Raw genomic sequence first — 23,665 nt, 5'->3', positions numbered from 1 at the left:
TCTCCCAATTTATCCCTCCCTCCCCTTACCTCCTGGTAACCATAAGTTTGTTTTCTACATCTGTAACTCTGGTTTTTTTAAAATAAATTTATTTATTTTATTTTATTATTTTTGGCTGTGTTGGGTCTTCGTTGCTGCGCGTGGGCTTCCTCTAGTTGCAGCAAGCGGGGGCTACTCTTCATTGTGGTGTACGGGCTTCTCACTGCGGTGGCTCCTCTTGTTGCAGAGCACAGGCTCTACGCGCACGGGCTTCAGTAGTTGTGGCATGTGGGCTCAGTAGTTGTGGCTCTCAGGCTCTTGAGCGCAGGCTCAGTAGTTGTGGCCCACAGGCTTAGTTGCTCCACGGCATGTGGGATCTTCCCGGCCCAGGGCTCGAACCCGTGTCCCCTGCATTGGCAGGTGGATTCTTAACCACTGTGCCAGCCAGGGAAGTCCCTGGTCTCCTTTCAATACAACAGAGTGAAAATGGTGATCCCAAAGCCACCTTGATAACAGAGGTTTCCTGAATAGAAACATGGCCCCAGACTCCTCCACGTGCCAGCTTAAAGCTGAGCAGACCAGCCAGGCTCATTTAGGAACCGCCACCACCTAGGTATTGTCTGTATCCACCAAGGACAGTTCCTGGAGAAGAGTCAGCCCATTACCCTGCACCATCCATAAGCCTTATCATCCTTGTTGAAACTCCTATCACAGCCCCATCAAGTAAGAAAAAAGACAAAAAGAACCACTTTCAAAAGCCCAGAATTGAGAGCTGGCAGATACACGGAGTCGGCAAGGAGAACCTCCCCGGCGATGGGCTGGGTTGATGATGTGGTGAAGCCTCATAGAGGGAAAAGTAGTTTTTCCTTCTTCTGTGCTGGGGGAAAAAACAGTTTTCCCTACTGTGTGTTTCTTCCTTGCGTGTCTCTTTACCTTGACAGAGAACACTTCACTTCAGACACTTCTGGTCTCCAGTGTGTGGCGGTTTCTCCCCACACCAGGCAATTCTCTGTGCCTCGAATTGGGTTTCCCACACTTTCATTCAGTTCTGACACACTCGACCTGGAGAGATCCCACAGGTTAAGGGCTCATTCCCTCAAGACCCCAACCCCTGAACACACACACACTTCAGACGCCAGCCTCAAGACCAGGCTGTCACCTGTGCTTCTTCTGACCTACCAGCTATAGATCACAGGTTCCCACGACCCCTTCTCCTGGGGTTCCATTAATTTGCCAGAGTGGCTCACAAAACTCAGGGAAGCGCTTACCCACGTTCACCAGTTTAATAAAGGATGCGATAAAGGATACAGACGAACATCCTGATGAAGGGACGAGTAGGGTGAGGAATGTGGGAAGTGGCACGGAGCTTCCATGCCCTCTCTGGGCATCACCCTCCCCACACCTCCCCCTGCTCACCAACCCCAAAGCTCTCCGAACTCCAAACAACTGGGATTTTGTGGAAGTTTCATCACAGAGGCAGGAATGGTCATTAAGTCCATTTTCAGCCCTTCTCCTTTAAGAGAATGGGGGGGGTGGGGCTGACAGTTCCAAGCTTCTTATTGTGACTTGTCTTTCCGGTGACCTACCTGACCTCACTGGGCATCCATGAGCCCAGAGTCACCGCAATAGAACAAAAGGCACTTCTATGACCCAGGTGATTAGAGGGGTGTCAGGAGCCAGGGACAGAGACCAACATATATCTTCTATTATCTTGTAAGTCTTTAAACACAACTGGCCCTAAATGTGATGATTTGCCCTCAGACTTGAAAGCAAGGAAAGAGCGTCTTTTCGAAAGGAAACGGGAGATCTTCCCCGGTGGTCTAGTGGTAAAGAATCCACCTTACAATGCAGGGGACAAGGGTTCGATCTCTGGCCAGGGAACTAAGATCCCATGTGCCACGGGGCAACTAAGCCCACGTGCCACAACTACCGAGCCTGCGCTCTAGAGCTCACGAGTCACAAATACTAAGCTCATGCACCTCAACTAGAGCCCACGTGCCACAAACTACAGAGCCCATGCGCCCTAGAGCCTGTGCGTCACAACTAGAGAGGAGCCTGAGAACCACAACGAAGAGCCCGAGAGCCACAACAAAAGATCCCACATGCCGCAACTAAGACCTGATGCAACCAAAAATAAATAAAATAAATAAGTAATAAATAAATCTTTAAAAGGAAAAAAGAAAACTGGGTTCAAAATGCTTCATGAGGGACTTCCCTGGTGGCATAGTGCTTAAGAATCCGCCTGCCAATGCAGGGGACACGGGTTCGAGCCCTGGTCCGGGAAGATCCCACATGCCGCGGAGCGGCTGGGCCCGTGAGCCACGACCACCGAGCCTGCTCTCTAGAGCCCGCAAGTCACAGCTGCTGAGCCCGTGTGCCACAACTCCTGAAGCCCACGCACCTAGAGCCCGTGCTGCGCAACAAGAGAAGGCACCGCAATGAGAAGCCCGTGCACCGCAACGAAGAGGAGCCCCCGCTCGCCGCAACTAGAGAAAGCCTGCGTGCAGCAGCCTAACCCTAACCCAACACAGCCAAAAGTTCATTTATTAATTTAAAAAAATAAAAACAAAAAAACCCAAAATGCTTCATGACTCTTTTGTGGTATGGGGGGGCTTTGTGCAAAACACAATTTTAGGGTATGTTTCTTGGGTTAAAAAAATGTTGCAAGGGACTTCCCTGGTGGCGCAGTGGTTAAGAGTCCACCTACCAATGCAGGGGACATGGGTTTGAGCCCTGGTCCGGGAAGATCCCACATGCCATGGAGCAACTAAGCCCATGCGCCACAACTACTGAGCCTGCGCTCTAGACCCAACGCAGCCATAAATAAATAAATAAATGTTGCAAGCTGACAGTTCATGAAAGATGTAGCTCTAGTACACTATTTTCACACACCTGCCTTAATAACAGGTGAACAGGTCACTCTTCTATGTACTTTATGGAGCCTGTTGAGCTTTGAAAATGGACGAATACGGGAAATAATAAATAATTAGTATTAAGTTAAATGATCTTATTCTAGTGGATGTGATTTTTGTTTTTTAAGGCGTATGAAGTGCTTTTCAAACTCTCATCCCAATGGAGCAAAATACCGATGAACAATTATTCCCCCGCAGGATCCATATTAATAGAATCTCATCTTTAGTTAAGTCTTCAGCTCATCTATCTCCTTATCACTGAAGCATACATTTCTTGAGAGCAACTGAAATGCCAGTCTTGGAACTTTTTTACATAATCTTCTTGTCATTCCTTCCTACTGTTCAACGGGGAACTGCTCCTCTTTACTAAACAGATATCTGTGTACACCGCTGGGTTGCTCTGGGTCAAGAAGCGCTTCATCGTGAGCGCTTTCAGGGTGTGTGGAATGGGAGAATATAAAAAACAAATCTGCCCAATGCATTTGAGCAGAAGTGCTGGTTCCCATTTAAAGCCTGTCTCTCTGCTGCATATACCAGGATGGGAGCAAAAGATGCCTTAATATGTCACATGTCACATGCTGGAGACAATGAGGTTGGTAAATGCCCGTTTATCTTCTGTTCTGTGTTTTTATTACTTTTTTTACTATTAATTAATTTATTTATATATTTTGGCTGCACTGCGTGGCATGTGGGATCTTAGTTCCCCGACCAGGGATTGAACCCGTGTCCCCAGCATTGGAAGCATGGAGTGTTAACTGCTGGACCACCAAGGAAATCTGTGTTGTGTTTTTAGTTGTTTAATAACTGAGGTCTTCTAAATGGTTTGTCATAAAACAACATTTCAAGTTTTGTTTCTTTTCATAGAATCTTTTCAAGCATTCAAATGTATTTATCACCCTGATCTCTCAATAATAGACACAGAAATCTCTCTAACGCTGACCTGTAGTATATGCTTGATTTTAAAAAAATTGTTAATAGGGGAAACTAACAGAGTAAGTTTCACCAGGCGAAAAATATTGTAATAGAAGAAAACATTTACCTTTATTCATTGCTCAAATGTTTGTGTATGTCACGCCCCAAAAGAATACGAAAATAATCACAAAATCAGATTTTTAGTAAGTTTCCAGTATATAAACTCATAAAAATAAATCTTGGTGTATTTTGAATCACTAGAAACAAGCAATTGAAAACTAAAAATTTGGGGGACTTCCATGGCAGTCCAGTGATTAAGACTCCATGCTTCCAATGAAGGCAGGGAGGGTTCCATCCCTGGTTGGGGAACTAAGATCCCACATGTTCCATGGTGCGGCCAAAAAAAAAAAGTAAAAAATTTAAATATTAGACCCTTAAGACTAATTGCTACAAAAACTAATTTTCTTTAGGTCCTGAATTATGTCTGTGAGACCTTCACAGACTCACTCAGGGTGCACACATCACACTCAATCCACCAACTCCTTGGATGAGCCCAAAAGCAAAGGTCAGGAAACAGCTGAGGGCAACACAACCTCAGCTGACAAACCACCCCCAGCCCTTCTGCAGGTGGATCCCCTCCCCCACGCTCATGCCATACACACCTCCTTCTGTGGTGGTTCTACGGTCTGGAGGCCACATGTGTGGGGAGGGGTGGCAGCAAGGGCCCAGAGCACCTTCCTTCACCTCCCTCACAGGCCCAGCGTGTCCCCGTCCCAGATGATGCACCTGCTTCAAGCACTGTGGGTCATTTACAGGAGACGAAGACCCCTGTCTCAGTGTGTAAATGAGAACCTACAGGATCACTACTTCCTCCTGTGTTCATGGATAATGTAGGAGAGGGAAATTCTAGGGCACTTTTCTGGTTTGAGCAGCTGGTGACTGCTCACCTCTTTCGGAAGACAGGCGTCAGTTCACTAATATCCTCATGATGACAAGCTGTAACTCATCTAATCAGAAGTGAGCAAGTCTCAGTAGCACTGGTCACATGCCACAGAATTTCCATTCATCTCTGTTGTCCAGGTAATAACAGTTAGTGGACCAGATTCAGACAGTGTCAGAACTCTGCACCTTGCATGGAAGAGTCATTACAATTTCTCTCAATTTTTAAAATCCATCTCTCCACCCATTTCACATGAAGGGGTGGGACTGCCTGCATTTCCTGCAATTCTAATGGAAGAGAAAACATTTTCTGTACTGAGACACTTCTCCCCAGAGGCATCTCTGGTTAAGGCCCAAAGGCCCAGAATAATACAAGTCAGCAGGAAAGGGCAAAGACCTGAGATGCTTACTACCCTCACCAAAGAGAAGAAACCAGGCAGAAAGAATGCAAAATTTTACACTTGCTGAAACCGGAATCTGGATCAGGGGAAGCTATTAGTGCTGAGCTGGACCCAGAGGAGGCAGCTCACAGGTGTCAGGGGACAATGCTGAACCCTCCCTGAGTCCTGTGCTCCTGGAAACTTCGATGGAAGGTGAAAGGACTCCCCACCCTTTGCTCTTCTGGAAAACAGCAGGCTGCAGGAAACCACCCCCGTGCCCCACCTGACTCAGATAAGACTCACACGGAGGCCCCTTGTTTATCCAGGACAAGGCCAGACGCAGTCCCCTCAAAGACCCATCTCCACCTCATCAGTGATTAGCGGAACTGTTCCCCCCACTGACCAAGCAGAACAAATGCTTGTTGGCAAAACTTTGGTTCAGATTCCTCTCCTTCCCCCTGGCCTGGCCTCACCCCAGACAGCAGACAGACCCCTAAGGACAGGCTGGCCTCAGGGATCTGCTATCTGAGCATCTCACCTGGTCCTTCCTGGTGTTGTTTAAGCCTCTTTGTAAAAGAAACTCTTTGCCCAACTCTTGAGACGCTTGCAGATCTTGGGGTCAGATGTCCCCCTTCCTGCAGAGCCCCCTGTGCCTCCTGCAGCAGACCCTTCTCCCCCTGCAGGAAATCATGTGAATGAAAGTCTGCCTTTAGGAAATTTGGATTTTTATTTGACACTGGCTTGACCCAGTGTTCACAATTACCCATTTCTTACTCAAACTTTACTTAGGCTCCTGTCTACACACAGGCTGCTGACTTTGGGTCACCGCTCCCTCCCCCCGCCCCCCACTGAGAAGCACTGACCTGCAGAGCAAACCCTCCCCCCCGGCTCCCCTCCCCGACCCCGGGCTGAGAATGCGCTGACCACAGGGACGCCTCATTCTGTCAAACAGCCTTGCTCTCACCCTCCTCACCCATAGCCCTTTTCTGTTTAGTCTGAGACCCTGGCACATCTGTGGGATCCGAGCCCGGTCCCTATTCCAAGTCTTTGGAATATTAAAAACAAGACCACAGCCCCCAAAGGAATCGGTTATGCTAAGTTCCAAATTACCAAACAGCGACTTAATTACAGTTTCAGCCTCTCCCAGAAACGGAATCTGAAACCAGTCAGTCAGGAATTACCTGGTCAGCCCAGTGAAGTGATCTGCCTGACAGACCCCTGCCCTCCGTAGAGTAACCTGGCCACAGACAATCCACTTTCGCTACTTTCTTTGTCCCGCTCCCTATGCCTACGGAAGACTTTCATTCTGTGCAGCTCCTGGCAGCGCCCTTATAGATATGCTGGATGGGAAGCTGCCAGATTCATGAATTGTTGAATACAGCCAGTAAGAGCTTCAAAATGTACTCAGTTGAATTTTGTTTTTTAACGGGAATAAAGTCTCTCCTTACCCAATAAGGGTTTGACTTTATCTGTCAGGTCACGGCGGGTTCCCTCACCCCCGCCCCTGACCACTGCCCGGGTCACCCGGTCCTCCCTGGGACCCCCAAGGGACGCATACTCAGGTCGGGACTCCCCTGCCCCCCCACGAGAGGACGGGAAAGACAGAACGCCGGGACCCCACACAGAGGCCGAGGGGGAGACTCGGGTCGGAATCCAGGGGAGCGGGCGCGGAAGACCCGGGCCTGCCTCAGCTCCCAGCCGATTCTAATCAGCCCCTTCCGGTCTCTGGCCCCGGCCCGCGCACTCACCATCTCCGCCCAGGTCCTGGGTGTCCAGGGCGTCCTCCCGCGGCCCCGCGATCTGGACCGGTGAGAGCCACAGGGACGACACCTGGGTCCGCGCCCCGCAGATGCGCAGGCGCGCCGAGATCCGCCGAGAGCGACGCCTGCGCGCGCTGGGAGGGCTGGGAGGACACCCACCCCCGACCCTGATTGGACGGAGCTCCGGGCCTCCGCCCTCTGATTGGACGGTGCTCCAAACACTCCCCCCCTCGGGGCTTCTGAGTGTATGCTATTCCGTGACCCGACCCCGGTGCCCTTTACAAAAGGACTCCAGAACCGGCCCCCGCAATCCTTGATTGGATTGTTCTCCGGGAAGCGGCGCTCTCATTGGACGGTACTCCAGGGAATCACCCTATTTTGGACTCTGAATGTATAGTGCGAGGACAAGCTTCCGGGTTCTGATTGGACAGTTGTTCAGACCCTCCCCGGCCCTCCGCGCAGTTTCACGGGCTCCACCCTAGCGCTTCTGATTATTTCCCGGGCCCCGCCCCCGTCTCCCTTAATTGGACAGTGTTAAAGTCCCTAAGGCTTCAGTGATAAGCTGGGACATTGGTCAGGTCCCTAAGTCGGGCAGAAGTGCGGTTTTCGAACCCGGGGCGTGGGCTCCCTGCAGAACTTGTTCCCGGGCAGGCGGACCCGGACCAGGACGTCCTGACTCAGTTTTGCCGCGGAGAGACCCCTGTCCAGAGTCGGGACTGGACAAGATGGGCCGAGAGAGGCTGGTGACCTCCAGGGTCAATGGTCGACCCGGAGTCAAAGGTCACCATGGGTCTGTGCCCTTTCTTTAAGAACAAAGAAACGTTCGCCTGTAAGGCTGGATCCGGCCGGGTTTGACGTGTGACCTTTGACACCTACCGCCCTCCTGACCCGCCCACATATCTGGGCTTGACCAAGTTCTCTGTGTCCCATTTCTACCCCACAGCATCAGGCTTCCTCCCCACAGGAGGGGGGTACCGTTGGGTCGCCCCCACGTCTGAGCAACCCTGAGGTTCAGAGCAAGACCCTAGTCAGCTTCTCCAGAGAATAGGCCACCTAGGGAGCCCTGTCCAGTCCAGCCACACTGACCCGCAGTCCATGCACCGCCTTCACTCGTCCAACTTACCTCCTCCCCTCCTCACACAGACGAGAAAAGCCCTGTTCTTTGTGGCTAGAGAGGCTGACATATCGCTGAGATCCGAGCCTCAGTCCTGTTGCAACAATCTTTGTGAATTAAGTTTCTCTTTAAGTCTAGATTAGTTTTTTATTAGACATACTTTTATTTTTTCGGCCGCGCCATGGGGCATGTGGGATATTAGTTCCCCTATCAGGGATCGAACCCGTGCCACCTGCAGTAGAAGCACAGAGTTCTAACCACTGGACCGCCAGAGAATTCCCATAAACATACTTTTAAAATGAATCCTGCAGCTTCCTGAGAGCTTGGTTCGACGGCCATGTTGCCCAGGGTGATATGGCACTGGGATATCCTTTCCCAGTGGATACCCATTTGGGCTGATGTGCATCCAATTTTTGTGGCTCTATGATAGAGCCATAGAGGCTGAGCCACTTGCAAAATTTGATGGCAATTATGGGCCTGGGAGCTTGACTTGCAAATACCTTTCAGATCAAGGTGCACAGCTAGCAAAGGTGATGGCAGCCTCTCTGAAACTGCCATCATTGGACTTAACTGGCGCAATTAAAGCCTCAGTTATGGGTGGCTGAATCTAGAAGCTCCCAACAGTCCAAGGTGTTGCCCAGAAGGATGATGAGATGGTTCTGTTGCAAATAGGTTTTAAATCATATGACCAGATTTCGGTGTATGTGGTTCATAAGGTATCAGGTTGTTTGCCAATTAAAATACGTGTGGCTGAGGTTGGAACTCCAGCACTAGCCTGCAAAGACTTTAGTCGATAATAATGTATAACTGACAAAATAAACAAGGTCCTACTGTCTAGCACAGGGAACTGTACTCAACATCCTGTGATGAATCGTAATGGAAAATAATGTATATATATATGTATACACACACATATATATATGTATAACTGAATCACTTTGTTGTACAGCAGAAATTAACACAACATTGTAAATCAACTATAATTCAATAATACTAAAAAACCTTAAAAAAAGATTGTGATATTCCAAACTTAACCTCGATAGCTTTTATAACAACCATTCAAATTAAAGAAAAGGTAGTTAAAAAAAAAAAAGTCCCTGCATCTCTCAGTATATTGATGACAATAGTAATTTCTGAAATTCCTCCATGAGTGAGGTGTTGCTTCAGGCTTACTATCTTAAGGAACAGTTCTAGAAGCATCTTTTTGACCTTTCCCCAACAATACGCCTCAAGGAAACCAAAATGGTAATTTTAGTGGTTAGTAAGTGTATCTATTCCTACAATCCATCCTGGGCCTGAGGAACTAATCTATTTTCATTATCTTTATAGGGCATTTTGTAATTTATGATTTTGTAAGTTTCTGTGCACAGCCTTTGCACATTTTTCTTGGATTTAACATTTTGCCTCTGATTTATAAGCGCTTTAAAAACTATTAATTAGTGTTTCTCTGGTGGTGCAGTGGTTAAGAGTCCGCCTGCCAATGCAGGGGAATACGGGTTCGAGCCCGGGCCCAGGAGGATCCTACATGCCGCGGAACAACTAAGCCTGTGTGCCACAACTACTGAGCCTGTGCTCTAGAGCCCACCAGCCACAACTGCTGAGGCCCGTGTGCCTAGAGACCGTGCTCCGCAACAAAAGCCACCGCAATGAGAGGCCCGTGCACCGCAAGAAGAGTGGCCCACGCTCACCCCAACTGCAGCGAGCCCCCCACGCAGCAATGAAGACCCAATGCAACAACAACAACAAAAACCTATTAATGATATTGCATTTTTTGCTATGACAGCACTGAAAACATTTCCAAGTTATTATGTCTTTCATCTTATCATTTATGACGTTTTTACTTTTTTTTTTTTTTCAAATCTTGCCATCATTCTATTTATAGTGTTTCTTTGGATGTCCTGACTTTGACACCCTAAGTATACAGAAATACTTACTGATGTTTTCTTTTAGTATTTTTTTTTTTTTTTTTTTTTTACCTGTATTGGGTCTTCGTTGCAGAACGTGGGATCTTCCTTGTGGCATGCGGGATCTTTCATTGCAGCACCCTGGCTCTTTGTTGCGGCACAGGCTTCTCTCTAGTTGTGGCGTGTGGGCTCCAGAGCATGCAAGCTCAGTACTTGTGGCACACAAGCTCTCTAGTTGCGGCGCACAGGCTTTAGAGCACAAAGGCTTAGATGTCCTGTGGCATGTGGGATCTTAGTTCCCCAACCAGGGATAGAACCTGTGCCCCTGCAGAGGAAACATGGAGTCTTAACCACTGGACTGCCAGAGAAGTCCCTCTTTTTTTAAGTTTAAATCTTTATCCCATCTGGAATTTATCTGGATGTAGTAGAAAGAGGGCTGAGATTGAATCATCTCTTGCCATAAATCATCATATACAATATTTTCTTATATTCTTGTATCTGTTTATAGATTCTCAAGGGCATATATGTTCATTCCAAGATTTCTCAACAATGGCACTATTGTTATTGAGTCAGATAATTCCTTCTTTCGGAGGGCCATTTCACTTATTTGTACTCATTTGTTATTTTAACTGGTGAACTGATCAGAAGTTCTTCCTCATTCTTCATTTACATTTGCCTACCTACGCCTTGCACTACTTTCAGAAATTCTTTTACAATTATCTTATTATGAGGTATAAAGTACTTCTTGATGCAAATTTGGCTGGAAATTTCTCTAAATTTTATGGCTAGGTTTAGAGAGACCTGCATCTTTGAACTGAGGAGTCTTCAATACAACAATGTTATTTGTATATCCATGAAGGTGACACCTTTGTCACTTCATCAGGAAACAACTTTTAAATGTTCTTATATGGATCCTGCACATGGCATTAAGCCTATCCTGCAGTATTTAATATATAGTTTCCCAGAAAATGCTATTTTAGTCCAATAATGCATTTTAGTATGTAAATCATATATATTTAATCAGTAACTAGTAAATTGGCAATAGTTCTAACAGTTTTATAGTTGTTTCATCGTTAGTTTCTCAAGAGAGCAATGCTATCACCTCCAATCACAATATTTATTCCTATCCTTTATAGGGCTCATTGTCTATTCTAACATGATCTGATAACAGATTAAAGCAATGATAAGTAATTGAGGTGAAAACAGACATATTTGTTGGGTTTGGTTGTTCCTTTCAGTAGGAAGTCCTACTGATATCAGTTCCTCTTCACTTACTGCTCTCAAACACCTTCAGTGAGTAGCAGCCTGGCCCGACAGTCATTGCCTAAAATCGATCAGAGAAAATTTAGTAATAATAATAATAATGATAATAATGGCAGTGTCTCTAGCAGCTAAGATTGTGAAATAAGGCCATAGACTTCTTTCCAATAGTGCTGAAATTACGTCGGGGAGACAGAAAATAAGCACCAAATAAACTCACAGAAAATGAGGAGTATAGATGCAAGAGAGATTCCTATTAGAGCAATTAACAAAAGGAGAGATAATACTTCCGGGGGCGAGGGGCTCCTCAAAAGGTCACGTGAGAGAGAGAGACCTTTACACTGAGACCAAGGAATAGAACACAAGGTGCCCGACTGTGGGGAGAGAGAGGAGGGGATGTTATCTTACAGGGAAAATGTCACTGAGTTTTTAATTAATATATTAGATCTGCAGAATGGAGAGAGGGTGGTGTTGGACCCCTGCAGACCTATGGCAACAGAAGCTGGGGGAGTAGGGGTGCCTCCGCACAGATTTTAAACAAAATAACGGAGGGAAGGGAATTCCCTTGGCAGTCCAGTGGTTCGGACACGGCGCTTCCACTGCAGGGGGCATGGGTTCCACCCCTCGTCCGGGAACTAAGATCCTTCAAGCCGCGCGGCCGAACAAACGAAAAAAAATAGAGAAAATAACGGAGGGAAGGACGAAGAATATAAATGGGAACATTGACAAGAAAAATCCTGATCATACGCTAAAATGATAGAAATGAAATCTTATAGAAGCAAACCAGAATCAGATCTAAGTGCATTTTTTAAAAAAATCAGATTTCGAGACCAAAGTGGAAAAAATACGGTTTCCCTGAAAACTCAGACACAATGATATCAATTTTCAGTGTAGGTGCTGATATACTAGAGGTCGTGGTCCCTAAAGCCCCAGGCCCACCCCTGACCCTGGAAGTCACCAGTCTCCCGCGTCCTGTCCAGTCCCGCCTCCAAACACGGGGTGCTCCGCCTGGAAACTGAGTCAGGACATCCAAGATCAAAAAGGAGGACGGGGGCTTCCCTGGTGGCGCAGTGGTTGAGAGTCCGCCTGCCGATGCAGGGGACACGGGTTCATGCTCCGGTCCGGGAGGATCCCACATGCCGCGGAGCGGCTGGGCCTGTGAGCCACGGCCGCTGAGCCAGCGCGTCCAGAGCCTGTGCTCCGCAACGGAAGAGGCCACAACAGTGAGAGGCCCGCGTACTGCAAAAAACAAACAAACAAACAAACAACAACAAAAAAAAAAAAAAAAAAAAAGGAGGACGAAGAGGGACCGTCGAGCTGCGAGCTAACGCCAAGACCGACCAGCCGGGAGCGAGCTCCACTCGGAGGCAACATCCGGCGCAGGAAGTTTCGCGTCCAAGGTACAAGGCAGGACAAAGACAGGGCAGAAGCTGAGAATCCACGTTTCCGCCCGGCTCTTCCACGTGATCACTGCCCCGCCCATCTCCCCGCAGGGTCTGTGCAGACACTCAAATTGCCCAATAGGAGCGCCGGGGCCTGTAGCACTATCCTCAGAGGCTCCAAAGGTGGTGCCCAAAGCGCTGTGCAATCAGGGTGCGTGCCTCTGAAAACTACCCAATCAGAGTCCCCATGGGGGGGAGTACCTGAAGAACCGTCCAATCAGAGGGCGGAAATCCCAATTCTATCCAATCAGGGCGCGGGCCCGGAACACCGTCCAATCAGGGCCGGGGGGCGGGCATGCTCCCAGCCCGTGTAGGGTTCGTTCTCGGCCGGCAGTGGTGCTGCTGTGCTACCCCGCGCGGTCAGAGGTAAATCTTCCCCATCGCTCTCACCTGCTCAGGTCGCGGGGCCGCGAGATCGCGGGAAGGACTCCGGGCAGAGTCCGGAGCGGGGCGGAGATGGTGAGTGCGCTGACCGAGTCGGAGACTGGGAGGGGCTGGTTCGAACTGGCAGGAACCAGCTGGAAGCTGACGCGGGCCGGGGTCTCCACGCCCCTCCCCCAGGGTCCCGGCCAGAGTCCCCGCCCTTGGTCGCGGGGTGGGGGGGGTCCCCCTGTATCCCCTGCTTTTTCTTTACTGACTCACCAAGCTTCCTAAACTATGAGGCTTTAAACGAGGGGATCTTTTAATTTCTCATTCGTTTATCGCAACCACAGGGGGGAAGGTATAGCACTTATTAGACATTCAAGATATTTTTCATTAAATGGATGTATTCTGGTGCCCATGGGATTGAGTTTCTCGCATGTAAAAAACTAGGATTAGAGTCAGCATTTCAAGTACAAAGAATGAGTTGCAATTACATTGAACCTGTAGATGAATTCGAGGGTGGATCTACATCCTTTACGGTATTGAAGTTTGCGATCCACGGTCTTGGTATGTCTCTCCATTAATTTCCTTTAATAATGTTTTACTGTTTTCGTCATGTTTTACAAAACCTTTGTTAGACTTGTTCTGCATGTAATGTTGATGCTGATTTAAATGGTATCTTTAAAAAAATACTGTTCCTTGTACATAGAAGTAAACTCATTTTTGAGCATTTTTCTTAGTGTCTTTGTCAGGTGCAAGCATAGATTTTAATTATTGATCTGTAAAATCTTTTAATCTTTACTTACAAAATCTTACCTGCAAATAATGATACTTCAGCTTTTTTCTTGTCCTGTCATTTTACCTTTTTCTTTTCTTTTTAAATGATTCACCAGGACCTCCAGTCCAGTGTAGAATAAGGTACTCTGTGTATCTTGTCTTCTTGACAAGACAGCTGTTTTACTATTTCAGATTTTCCATTTAACATTGCAGTAAGTGTTTTTATGCACCATCTTCCCCACGTAGCCATGTTCCTTCTAGTTCTGATGTATTAAATTTTTATGTCCATTAATGATAGTCATTGATTTTTTTTTTTTTTTTTTTTTTTTTTTTGCGGTACGCGGGCCTCTCACTGTTGTGACCACTCCTGTTGCGGAGCACCGGCTCCGGACGCGCAGGCTCAGTGACCATGGGTCACGGGCCTAGCTGCTCCGCGGCATGTGGGATCTTCCCAGACCGGGGCACGAACCCGTGTGCCCTGCATCGGCAGGCGGATTCTCAACCACTGCGCCACCAGGGAGGCCCGCACATTATTCATTATTTAGGGAACTAATTTTTAATAGAATTTTACACCTGTTTGTTAATGATAGTTTATTTTTTTTCATTTGTACTATTCTGCTCTTGGCATGTCTCTGAAAAAGGAATTGTTTTCTGCACATAGAATTATTGATCTCGTTAATATTTAATAAAACTAGCCTGTAAAACAGTTTGGGATTTTTGTTTCCTTTTTGTGAATGTTTGAAAACACCCTTTTATTATCTTTAAATTACTTTCGACTACTGAATAGTATGGAAGTACTCAGATTTTAAAATTTTATTTTAGACCATTCCCCTCCTCTGATGTTTAATCCCTAGAACATCCCTAATTATGCCCACTTTTTCATTTGTAACTTTATTTGCCCATGCTTTGTTTTTCTTGAAAAAAATTGTCAGAGGTTGCAATCCGATTAGTTCTAAGAGATGTGGTTTGTATGGTGTTTTGTTTTGGACTCATCGCACAGCTTGTGGGATCTCTTGGTTCCCCAACCAGGAGTTGAACCCAGGCTCTTGGCAGTGAAACCACGGAGTCATAACCCCTGGACCGCCAGGGAATTCCCAAGAGATGTGTTTTTAGCCTCCCTTTTATATCGTTCATTTTGCCCTTCACATTTCATTCTGTGCTTTCTTCTTTTATTCTGCTTCTCTTTTTCCAGATTCTTGAGTTCAGTTTTAGCCCATTGGTACTGTTCTTTCTTTCTTTTTCTGAGAGTAGATGGTGCTTCTGCTCTTGGCTGGGGACACTTTGATTCTAGTGTCTCTCCAGTGGGACATGGTGAAGTTAACAAGCACTTGAAACCTTTCCAGAGATTTTGTGAAATCATGACATTCTGTTTCTAATCCTTATAGTTTAAAAATGCAGTGGCATTAAAAACAAACAAAAAAACAAGCCACGGTATCCATTTCCAATGTTACCCAGATGGTTATGTCTCTGTTATGATTTCACCCTGCCCCAGTCTCTTTGCTCATGTTCCTAGTTCCAAATGCCTTCGTTGTCCTGTATTTTACCTACAGCACTTACCCATTCATCTAGATAATACTCACTTATTGTCTTCCACCGTGAGATTTTCAGATCCATGTGGTTCAGAATTTTTCTCAAGTGCTGTATCTCTATAACTGCATGTAGTAGGAATTATCACCTAAAAAGATTTTCAGCAAATGAATGAGTCAGAGCTACAGCTGTACAGAGAAGCAACTTGCCTGAGACGGGGCTTTGCCAGGAGAAAGAGCCCAAGGATGTCTGATGTGAAGAGAATGTTCCATTTTTCTAGTCTCCACTGCCCTCTCCAGGAGACAGGCAGAGTCTAGATCTGCACTGTCCACTAGAGCACCCCTGGCCGCACATGGCTGTTGAGCTCTTGTACAGCTATCAAAATTGAGTTGGGTGCATGTGTGAGATCCATACCACATTTCTAGCATTAAGTATGACAAAAATAATATAGACTATCTCAGTAATTATGTTGGTTATGTAGTGAAATGATCTGTGTACTTGTATTTAGTGGGCAAAATGAAAATTATTAAAATTTCAATACAGGGACTTCTCTGGTGGTCCAGTGGTTAAGACTCCATGCTCCCAATGCAGGGGGCCCAGGTTCGATCCCTGGTTGGGGAACTAGATCCCACATGTCGCAAGTGAAGATCCCGCGTGCCGCAACTAAGACCTAGAGCAGCCAAATAAATAAGTAAATAAATATTAAAAATTTCAATACAACTTTTTTATAAGGTAGCTACAAGAAAATTCAAATTTGGATATGTTGTCTGTATTGTCTTCCTATTTAATGGCACTGCTGTAGATCAGGGGTTGGCAAACTACAGCCCACAGGCCAAACCCAGCCTGCCACCTATTTGCATAAATAAAGTTTTATTGGCACACCACCACATCCATTCTTTGATGTGTTGTCTCTGGCTACTTCTGTGTGACAAAGGCAGACCTGAGCAGTTGCAACAGAGACCACGTGGCTAGAAAAGCCTAACAATGTACTATCTGATATTTGCAGACAAAGCCTGCTGATCTCTGCTCTAGGTCAGTGTACACATTTTGAGGAATAATGGGCATAATCATCCTGTAACATGTATGTACAGAAATGCAGCTGCTAGACATTTAGGCTTTTAAAGCAGTCAGACCTACATACAAAGTTCTAATTGGGTAACATTGAGCATATTATTAATTGATTCTGTCCTTTTGAGTTTCCTCTGCTACATATGGATTGTAATCATATCTACTGTGAGATTTTGAGCCATAAATGAACTCAGGTGTGCAAAATATTTTACACATCATGGATGCTCAAATAGCACATTTTCTCATTAATGCTGTTGTGAGACTGTTACAGGTTTTGATGGCTTTTAAATGTCACCTGATACACAGTAGTGGAAGAGTTAGTTGAATTTTATCTGTGGATAAAAGTTTGTCTTGAGACAGTGCTAGATACCAGAGTACCTTGGTAATTAGTAATTAGGGATGCCCAAAGCAGCTGACTTTACTTACCAGCCTCGTGAGAGAGTGTTCCCATTCTGGAGCATTCTAGTTCTGCTGCTGTTTATTGAACATATCCCCTGCATTGGAGTGTGGCAGCCTATGTTCACACCTCTGCATGTGGAAGCCAATGGAGTGATGCACTTCCTCAAAAGCCAGGCTGATGGGGGACCCTGTGAGCCATCAGATGCCATGCTTAGGGGTTGGGCATGCCTGTCTGCATGCCACAGAGTGTAGAAATGACTGCTGTGTGTAGTGCCCCTAGGAGGCTGGTGTATAAGTCAGTGCCTCTGGCTTTTCAGTGGGAGTGGATGTCCTTCTGGAGGAAGGTGCCACCTGATGCCTTTATACCTTTTATGATCTGGGCAGATTCACAGCCAAACCCTTCTGGACTTCAATTAATTCATTTCTACAATGGGCTCAGAACTGCCTCTTCACAGGCAGGAAGGACAAGGGCACTCTTTTCTGGGGAAGGCAAGGCTGTTCTGGTGTCTTGTGACATCAGTTGTGGAAGAGCCACCACCCATAATTTTGACATCACTCAGAATTATCAGCACTTAGGCCCCTGAATGCAGGCACTGTCGTGAGGTCTGAAGTCGTAGGCTTCCCTTCTCTTGGCTGGGCTCCAATTGTCAATACACTGACTGCCTCCTGGAGAGCATGGAGAGAAAGGAAAGGGTGCTGTTTTATACGAGAACAGGAGACAGATAAGTAAATATTAATGCTTCGCATAAAGGTGGACCTGCCAGTTTATGATGGATTGGAATTTTCCAAGGAACTATATCCATCTCAGGGCCTGGGTTGAAGGTTGGGCATAATCAGGCCTCTTGAGAATCAAATTGTTGGTGAGGGGGCAAGCAAGAAATGCCCCTGGACCCTCACTGTGTTTTAATTCATTAAAACCTCATCCAGGCCTGACTTGGTTTCATATCGTGCTTTGGCCTGTATTGGACCACGAAGAAGGAGATGAAATCATTTTTATTACAAGGAACTGAGGTTTTTAAAAAATAATTGTTTTATTTGTACAGTATTTCTTCCATATCTCCAATGTATTGTGGACTGTTCTGGACCCTTCAGATGGAGGGGAAGAGTGGAAGGAGCCAGAGTCAAACTAGAGAGATGGGTGTTAAATCTATGAGGCAGGCTGGCATCTCGGAGGAAGTCAGCGCTGAAGAGAGGGGAAGAGATGGTGACAGAGCCTTAGAGTTGATGGGAGACCACAGAACCATGGATGAACTTGCTGTGAATTGAGTCCTGGTTCCCCAATGCTGTCAGCCTCCCCCTTCCTTCTGCACACACAGGTGGAGAGTGGTACCTTGTTAAACCAGAATTTGTTGGATGTTTTAGGAGTCAGTGGTCTTTGAGGATGTGGCTGTGGACTTCACCCCAGAGGAGTGGGCTTTGTTGGATCCGGCTCAGAGGAATCTCTACAGAGATGTGATGCTGGAGACCTTCAGGAACCTGGCCTCAGTGGGTAAGGATGACATTCCTTTACTGACTCTCTAGAGGACAGGTATCCCCAAGCTATTGAGCTTGCTCTAGAACTTGGGCTGAACAGTGGGAATTTATTGCTAAGTAAGACAGACATGGTCACATTACTATGGAGCATATAGTCTTAACAGCTTTCTCATGTATGTATGAAACCTACTACTTTCTCATTAAATGTTTTTAGCCTCTGTAAGGGTTATAACTGTTCCTTAAGAGGAACAGCCCTTGTTGGGGAACATTACATTTGGAAATATTAATTAGAGAAAGAAATTACTCTTCTTTCTGTGGAAGTTGAATTTTGCAGATACATTAGCTTACCTTTTTTTGACTTTTCATCCATCCTCATGAATGGCCTTGCCCACATTGAAAGACCTTCCATATTTCCTCTTTGAAAGTTTATATTTGGGCATATGCATTTTGTCCAGTTCTGTCCTATGTTGCTTCCTGACGATAGGGCATTTATGTCACCAGAAGTCTCAATCTTCATGGAAGTATTTCCAGTAAATTGCCCACCATTTTGTCTTCTTGTCCTTATTATTGTCAAAGTCCTGAAGTAGCCAGAGCTCCTCCAATTCTTTTTTTACTCAAAAGTGCATTTTTCCTTATAAAACTTACCTCTCGGGTTGCTCTTGGAAAGAAATGTACATGTTTCCTACTTATTTTCTGGTGGGCCTTAATCCCACCAGTTCGTTCCAAAGAAAGTAAACTTGTTACTATTTTTCATATTATGGCACTCAAATTAAAATCAATGGGTTAAGTCCTCTACAGTGAATGTTTGGGGAAGAAGTATGAAATGAACAGAATATAGTAAGTTTCAGAAGAAATGATTCCTGGTGCTTCATTTTAGGAGAAAACTGGAAATGCCATAGCATTGAAGATGAGCACAAGAACCAGGGAACATATCTGAGGTGAGTGACACATACATTAGAGAAAGTAGGTATCAGGAGAGAGTGCCATGATATTAATAAGTGTGTAGATATATGTCAGATCTTAAGTGTTCACAGAGAATTTTCACAAGACAATTCTATAAACATGATACAGATGTTGGCTGATTGAGATGTAGTTCAGTTGTAAACAGTTGTCAGGAAACAAAATTGCATATATAAAAAACAGTGAAAATGGTACCTCAGGTTGAGCCCTCTGTCAGAGCACTCAGCTTATATCACTTTGAAACAATTCTAACAGGGCAAGAAATGTACACATTCACTGAAAATGGTAGAAGTGTAATCATATTAATCATTAAAAGCCATAATGAATTGTTAATGAATCATTAGTAATATGATTCCTATTTTTAACAGATGGTGTGTGGTGGAGATACCCTCAGAAAATAATGAAAGTAGTCAATGTGGAGAAACCAACCAGATTTCCAATCTTATTGTACATAAGAGACTTTCTACTGGAGTAAAATCCTATGGATACACTAAGTTTGAAAAACCCATCATGGATTCTTCATCCCTCAAGAGTTCCATAGCATCATCTCAACATGGACAAAAACCCTACCAATGTAAGGAATGTGGGAGAACTTTTATTTCTTACTCATCCTTTGGGGCACACATAAGAGCTCACACTGAAGAGAAACCCTATGTATGTAAAGAATGTGGAAAAGCCTTTATATATTTCTCCAAACTTAGAGTCCATATAAGAACTCACACTGGAGAGAAGCCTTATGAATGTGAAAAATGTGGGAAAACCTTCAGATCTCCCTCAAACCTTTGGACACATAAAGAAACTCATACTGTTGAGAAACCCTATGCTTGTAAAGAATGTGAGAAATCCTTCTCTTCTCCCTCTTCTCTTAGAAAACATGTGAAGGTTCACAGTGCAGAAAAAGCCTATGAATGTAAGGAATGTGGAAAAGCCTTCCTTCATTCTTTTTACCTGATCATACATGCAAGGATGCACACTGGAGAGAAAGCCTATAGATGTGTGGAATGTGGGAAAGCCTACAGCTGGCCCTCAGACCTTAGGATTCACATGAGGACACACTCTGGAGAAAAGCCTTATGAATGTAAACAGTGTGGAAAATCTTTCAGTTCTCCTTCATCCTTTAAGGGACATTTGCGAACTCACACTGGAGAGAAACCTTACGCATGTAACAAATGTGGGAAAGCCTTCAGTAGTGCTTCATACTTTAGAACACATGTGCGAATTCACACTGGAGAGAAACCCTATGTGTGTAAGCAATGTGGGAAAGCTTTCAGTTGGTCATCATCTTTTCGAGGACATTTGAGAACTCACAGTAGAGAGAAACCGTATGAATGTAAGGAATGTGGTAAAGCCTTCAGTAGGCTTTCATCCTTACAAAGACATTTGAGAATTCACACTGGGGAGAAACTCTGAATGTCAGCAGTGTGGAAAAGCCTTCTATACTCCCCTATCCTTAAAAAAAACATGTGGAAACTCACTCAGGAAGGAAACTCCATGCCAGTTCCAATGATGGAAGGCCTGCATGCAGTTTACATGTATTATGCACTGCAAATTGCAGAGCATTGGAAAATATTTACAAAGGTCTTGGATATACTGTTGGCTTTAGTAGTGCCTTATTCTTAAAGTAGATCCCTATCACATTATTTCCAGTTCTTTCTGAGAATAACATCTAGGAGATAATAATTCTTTAAGTATTACTTTGCCAGGGCTGCCCTAACAGATTGCCAAAAAGTTGGTGGCTTAAAGAAACAAATGTACTCTCTTCCAGTTCTGGGTACTAGAAATTGGAAATCAGGCGTTATTAGGGTTGGTTCCTCATGAGGGTTCTGAAGAAGAATCAGATCCACGTGCTCTACAAACTTCCAGTGGCTATAACAGTCCCTGGTGTTCTTGGCTTGTGGACACCACCATTTATTTATTTATTTATTTGTTTATTTATTGGGCCACACTGTGAGGCATGCAGGATCTTAGTTCCCTGACCAGGGATTGAAACTGCACCCCCTGCAGTGGAAGCACAGAGTCCCAACTACTGGACTGCCAGGAAGTCCCAGTAGACACAAGCATGCATCATTCCAATTTCTGTCTTAATTTTTTTTTCAATTAATTTAATTTTGGCTGCATTGGGTCTTCATTGCTGCGCACAGGCCTTCCCTAGTTGCGGCGAGCAGGGGCCACTCCTCGTTGAGGCGCACAGGCTTCTCACTGCGGTGGCCTCTCTCATTGCGGAGCACGGGCTCTAAGTGCACGGGCTTTCAGTAATTGTAGCACATGGGCCCAGCTGCTCTGTGGCATGTGGGATCCTCCTGGCCAGGGCTCGAACCCGTGTCCCCTGCATTGGCAGGTGGATTCCCAACCACTGTGTCACCGGGAAAGCCCAATTTCTGTCTTAATCTTAACATCACCTTCTCCTCCAAGTGTTTTATCCCCTTCTCTTGTAAGGACACCTGTCATTGGATTCAGGGTGCACTCTAGTCTAGGATGATCTCGAGATCCTTATTACATTTACAAAGACTCTTTTTCCAAATAAGGTCACATTCACAGGTTCTAAGTGGACATATCTTTGTGGGGGGAGGGGGAAGGCACCTACCCACTATATACCCTGTCAGCCAAATTACATACCTTTTGGTATATAGTGTTTTCACCATGAATTGCTTATATAAAGGTTATTTACACTATGAAATCTTTTGGACCCATAGATCTTTTGAAGTGTGTGTGTGTGTGTGTGTGTGTATTTTTTTTTCCACACCGCATGGCATGCGAGCTCTTAGTTTCCCCAACCAGGGATCAAACCTGCACCCCCTGCAGCAGAAGTGTGAAGTCTTAACCACTGGACTGCCAGAGAAGTCCCCCTGAGTGTATTTTAAAATATGTAACTAGTAGAATATTAAGTTTTATTTGTTTCTAATTATTATTATTATTTTTTTTTTTTTTTTTTTTTTTTTTTTTTTTTTTTGCGGTATGCGGGCCTCTCACTGTTGTGGCCTCTCCCGTTGCGGAGCACAGGCTCCGGACGCGCAGGCCTGGCGGCCATGGCTCACGGGCTTAGGTGCTCCGCGGCATGTGGGATCTTCCCGGACCAGGGCACGAACCCGCGTCTCCTGCATCGGCAGGCGGATTCTCAACCACTGCGCCACCAGGGAAGCCCTCTAATTATTATTATGTTTCAGTCCACAATTTGGATCTTCCTGCAAGCTCCAACATGTCCACCCACACCATTGATTTTATACTTTCTTGGTTGATGTCCTTCTCTGATATTCTCTCTTTTCTCCATTTCTTACCATATTTGTGTTGGGTCTAATTTGTGTAGTGAACATCTTATATCTAGTGGCCCTGTGTTCCTGACTCTATCCTGAAAGTTACAGTTGTGATATCAGAAAACACACAGGACTTTATTTCCTGATTGCATTGTTGAGTGGTTGCATTTACCCTGTACTTTTTGTTTCCAGACAGTTCCACTGTACAGTTATATGAAGCAGATTGTGTGAGTTTTCTGTTATTCACAGCTGAATGCAGTCTCTAAACAATGAACTTAATATGTGGTCAGTAATTAAAATTTTCATGCTTGCAAAATAAGATACTTTTTTTTGTGTGTGTGTGGTACGCGGGCCTCTCACTGTTGTGGCCTCTCCCGTTGGCGGAGCATAGGCTCCGGATGCGCAGGCTCAGCGGACATGGCTCACGGGCCTAACTGCTCTGTGGCATGTGGGATCTTCCTGGACCGGGGCATGAACCCGCGTCCCCAGCATTGGCAGGCGGACTCTCAACCACTGCGCTACCAGGGAAGCCCTACTCTTTTTTTTTTTTAAGATACATATTTTTAAAGTCCGACACAAGGTTCTGTACATATTTCTTAGAAAAATCCAAGTAAAACTGGTTTTATGTTTGCTGTATACTTAAAACATTATCTTTCATGTACTGAGAGAGGCTATGTTAAAATACTCCAATACAGTTATGTATTATCAAATCAGTAATGTAATTTTTGTCTTTTCAAACATGTTCTGAGATTATAGTACATAACTATCTTAAATTTTTTCATGTGAATTTTCTTATAATAGTTTCCCATTAAAGCAACTTATTCATTCATAAGAATTAAAGATTATATATTGGCTATGTCACTGCCCACCAACCAGGACCTAAGAGAAACACACCTGCAGTTGAACAAAATTGGGTTTGTTGACTTATATGCAGTGGGGTGACCACATAGCATGACGAACAACAGGACATCTCAGAAATTCTATGTTAGAAAGGACATACAGGAATCAGACTTATTTCAGATGATTTGGGGGGACACTTCAAAGAAGATTTGCACCAGGTTGGCTGTTGCCAGGAAGTGTGCAGTAAAGTATTAACTCAGCAGGCTTTGGTTGCTGAATCTCCACACTTCACAAAGAACGCACTGGTCCTTGACCAGATCCTGGGAAATAAGTTCTGAGTCCTTGGAATATTCTGCTCGATAAGACTGTTTTGTCTGCCTGAAGCCTTGGGCCACACTTTTTATC

General features: G+C 45.3%; 2 protein-coding genes across 8 annotated transcripts in view; one reads left to right on the top strand and one right to left on the bottom strand.

Annotated features, from left to right (window-relative positions):
* LOC131754439 (zinc finger protein 77-like) overlaps positions 1-12,580 on the bottom strand; it is a 52,532-nt gene extending 39,952 nt beyond the window's left edge. For 3 of the 7 annotated variants that reach the window (XR_010840474.1, XR_010840473.1, XM_067033105.1), the window contains exon 1: positions 12,119-12,457. Coding sequence is in view for 5 of the 7 variants with exons in the window: in XM_067033105.1 (XP_066889206.1) it covers positions 12,119-12,298 (180 nt within the window). In the remaining 2 variants the exon portion in view is untranslated. Of the gene's footprint in view, positions 1-6,870; positions 7,024-9,972 lie in introns of those variants that run through there. The other 4 variants (XM_067033107.1, XM_067033108.1, XM_067033106.1 and 1 more) reach the window with 4 other exon arrangements.
* A 331-nt stretch (positions 12,581-12,911) lies between these two features.
* Positions 12,912-22,039, top strand: LOC131755856 (zinc finger protein 709-like). The gene is made up of 4 exons (XM_059062452.2): positions 12,912-13,061; positions 18,099-18,225; positions 19,087-19,147; positions 19,538-22,039. The coding sequence occupies exons 1-4, from the start codon at positions 13,059-13,061 to the stop codon at positions 20,577-20,579; spliced, it is 1,233 nt and encodes a 410-aa protein (XP_058918435.2). The 5' UTR covers positions 12,912-13,058; the 3' UTR covers positions 20,580-22,039.
* The last annotated feature ends 1,626 nt before the right edge of the window (positions 22,040-23,665 follow it).

This window comes from Kogia breviceps, chromosome 4, assembly GCF_026419965.1.
Source record: "Kogia breviceps isolate mKogBre1 chromosome 4, mKogBre1 haplotype 1, whole genome shotgun sequence".
Lineage (NCBI taxonomy): Eukaryota > Metazoa > Chordata > Mammalia > Artiodactyla > Physeteridae > Kogia > Kogia breviceps.
Note: the sequence above shows the minus strand (reverse complement) of the source record. Positions and strands in the feature narration are given on the sequence as shown.

Coding starts and splice junctions, on each gene's coding strand:
- LOC131755856 (XM_059062452.2), top strand. Junction 18,226..19,086: donor CAGGAACCTGGCCTCAGTGG/GTAAGGATGACA, acceptor GCTTCATTTTAG/GAGAAAACTGGAAATGCCAT. Junction 19,148..19,537: donor AACCAGGGAACATATCTGAG/GTGAGTGACACA, acceptor TATTTTTAACAG/ATGGTGTGTGGTGGAGATAC.